The 758-nt window shown below is 74.3% G+C and overlaps 1 protein-coding gene across 1 annotated transcript in view; it reads left to right on the forward strand.

Moving 5' to 3' along the window:
• The first annotated feature begins 7 nt into the window (after positions 1-7).
• Positions 8-758, forward strand: part of TRIM62 (tripartite motif containing 62) — a 30117-nt gene continuing 29366 nt past the window's right edge. Inside the window, exon 1 of the mRNA XM_027775549.1 lies at positions 8-699. Within this exon, the coding sequence (XP_027631350.1) occupies positions 298-699 (402 nt within the window). The 5' untranslated portion in view covers positions 8-297. The remainder of the gene's footprint in view (positions 700-758) is intronic.

The following is a 758-nucleotide window of genomic DNA, read 5'->3' on the forward strand; positions in this document are numbered from 1 at the left end:
TGGCCCCTGGAACCTCCTGGCCAGGAGCCCCTTCCCTCGGGCCCCCCCGGCCCTCTCCCTCCGGCGCCCGTCGCTCTGGGTCACCCACTACCTCGAGATCGCCCTCCCGGGCTCGCATCCCGGCTCGTGGCGCTCCTGCACCCCTTTTTCACGTCACCCCGCTCCTTCTCGGGCGGCTCCTACCCCTGCCTCTGTGGGTCTGGACCCCGCGCCCCTCGCTCGGTGCTGTCCCCGACAGCGCCACGCTCTCTCGACGCCCCTGGCCCTCGGGCCCCCCTCGCCGCCGCCCCCGGTGCCATGGCGTGCAGCCTGAAGGACGAGCTGCTCTGCTCCATCTGCCTGAGCATCTACCAGGACCCGGTGAGCCTGGGCTGCGAGCACTACTTCTGCCGCCGACCCAACCACGGGGGGCGGCAGGAGGCGCAGGGCGCCCGCGACTGCCCGGAGTGCCGGCGCACGTTCGCTGAGCCCGCGCTGGCGCCCAGCCTCAAGCTCGCCAACATCGTGGAGCGCTACAGCGCCTCCCCGCTGGACGCCATCCTCAGCGCGCGCCGCGCCGCGCGGCCCTGCCAGGCGCACGACAAGGTCAAGCTCTTCTGCCTCACGGACCGCGCGCTGCTCTGCTTCTTCTGCGACGAGCCCGCGCTGCACGAGCAGCACCAGGTCACAGGCATCGACGACGCCTTCGAGGAGGTGCAGGTGCGCGGCCCCGCCGGCCCAGGGCGGGGGCGGGGCCTTCCGGGGGCGGGGCCGGGGCG

The sequence above is a fragment of the Tupaia chinensis genome, unplaced genomic scaffold (genome assembly GCF_000334495.1).
Source record: "Tupaia chinensis unplaced genomic scaffold, TupChi_1.0 Scaffold000573_1, whole genome shotgun sequence".
Taxonomy (NCBI): domain Eukaryota; kingdom Metazoa; phylum Chordata; class Mammalia; order Scandentia; family Tupaiidae; genus Tupaia; species Tupaia belangeri.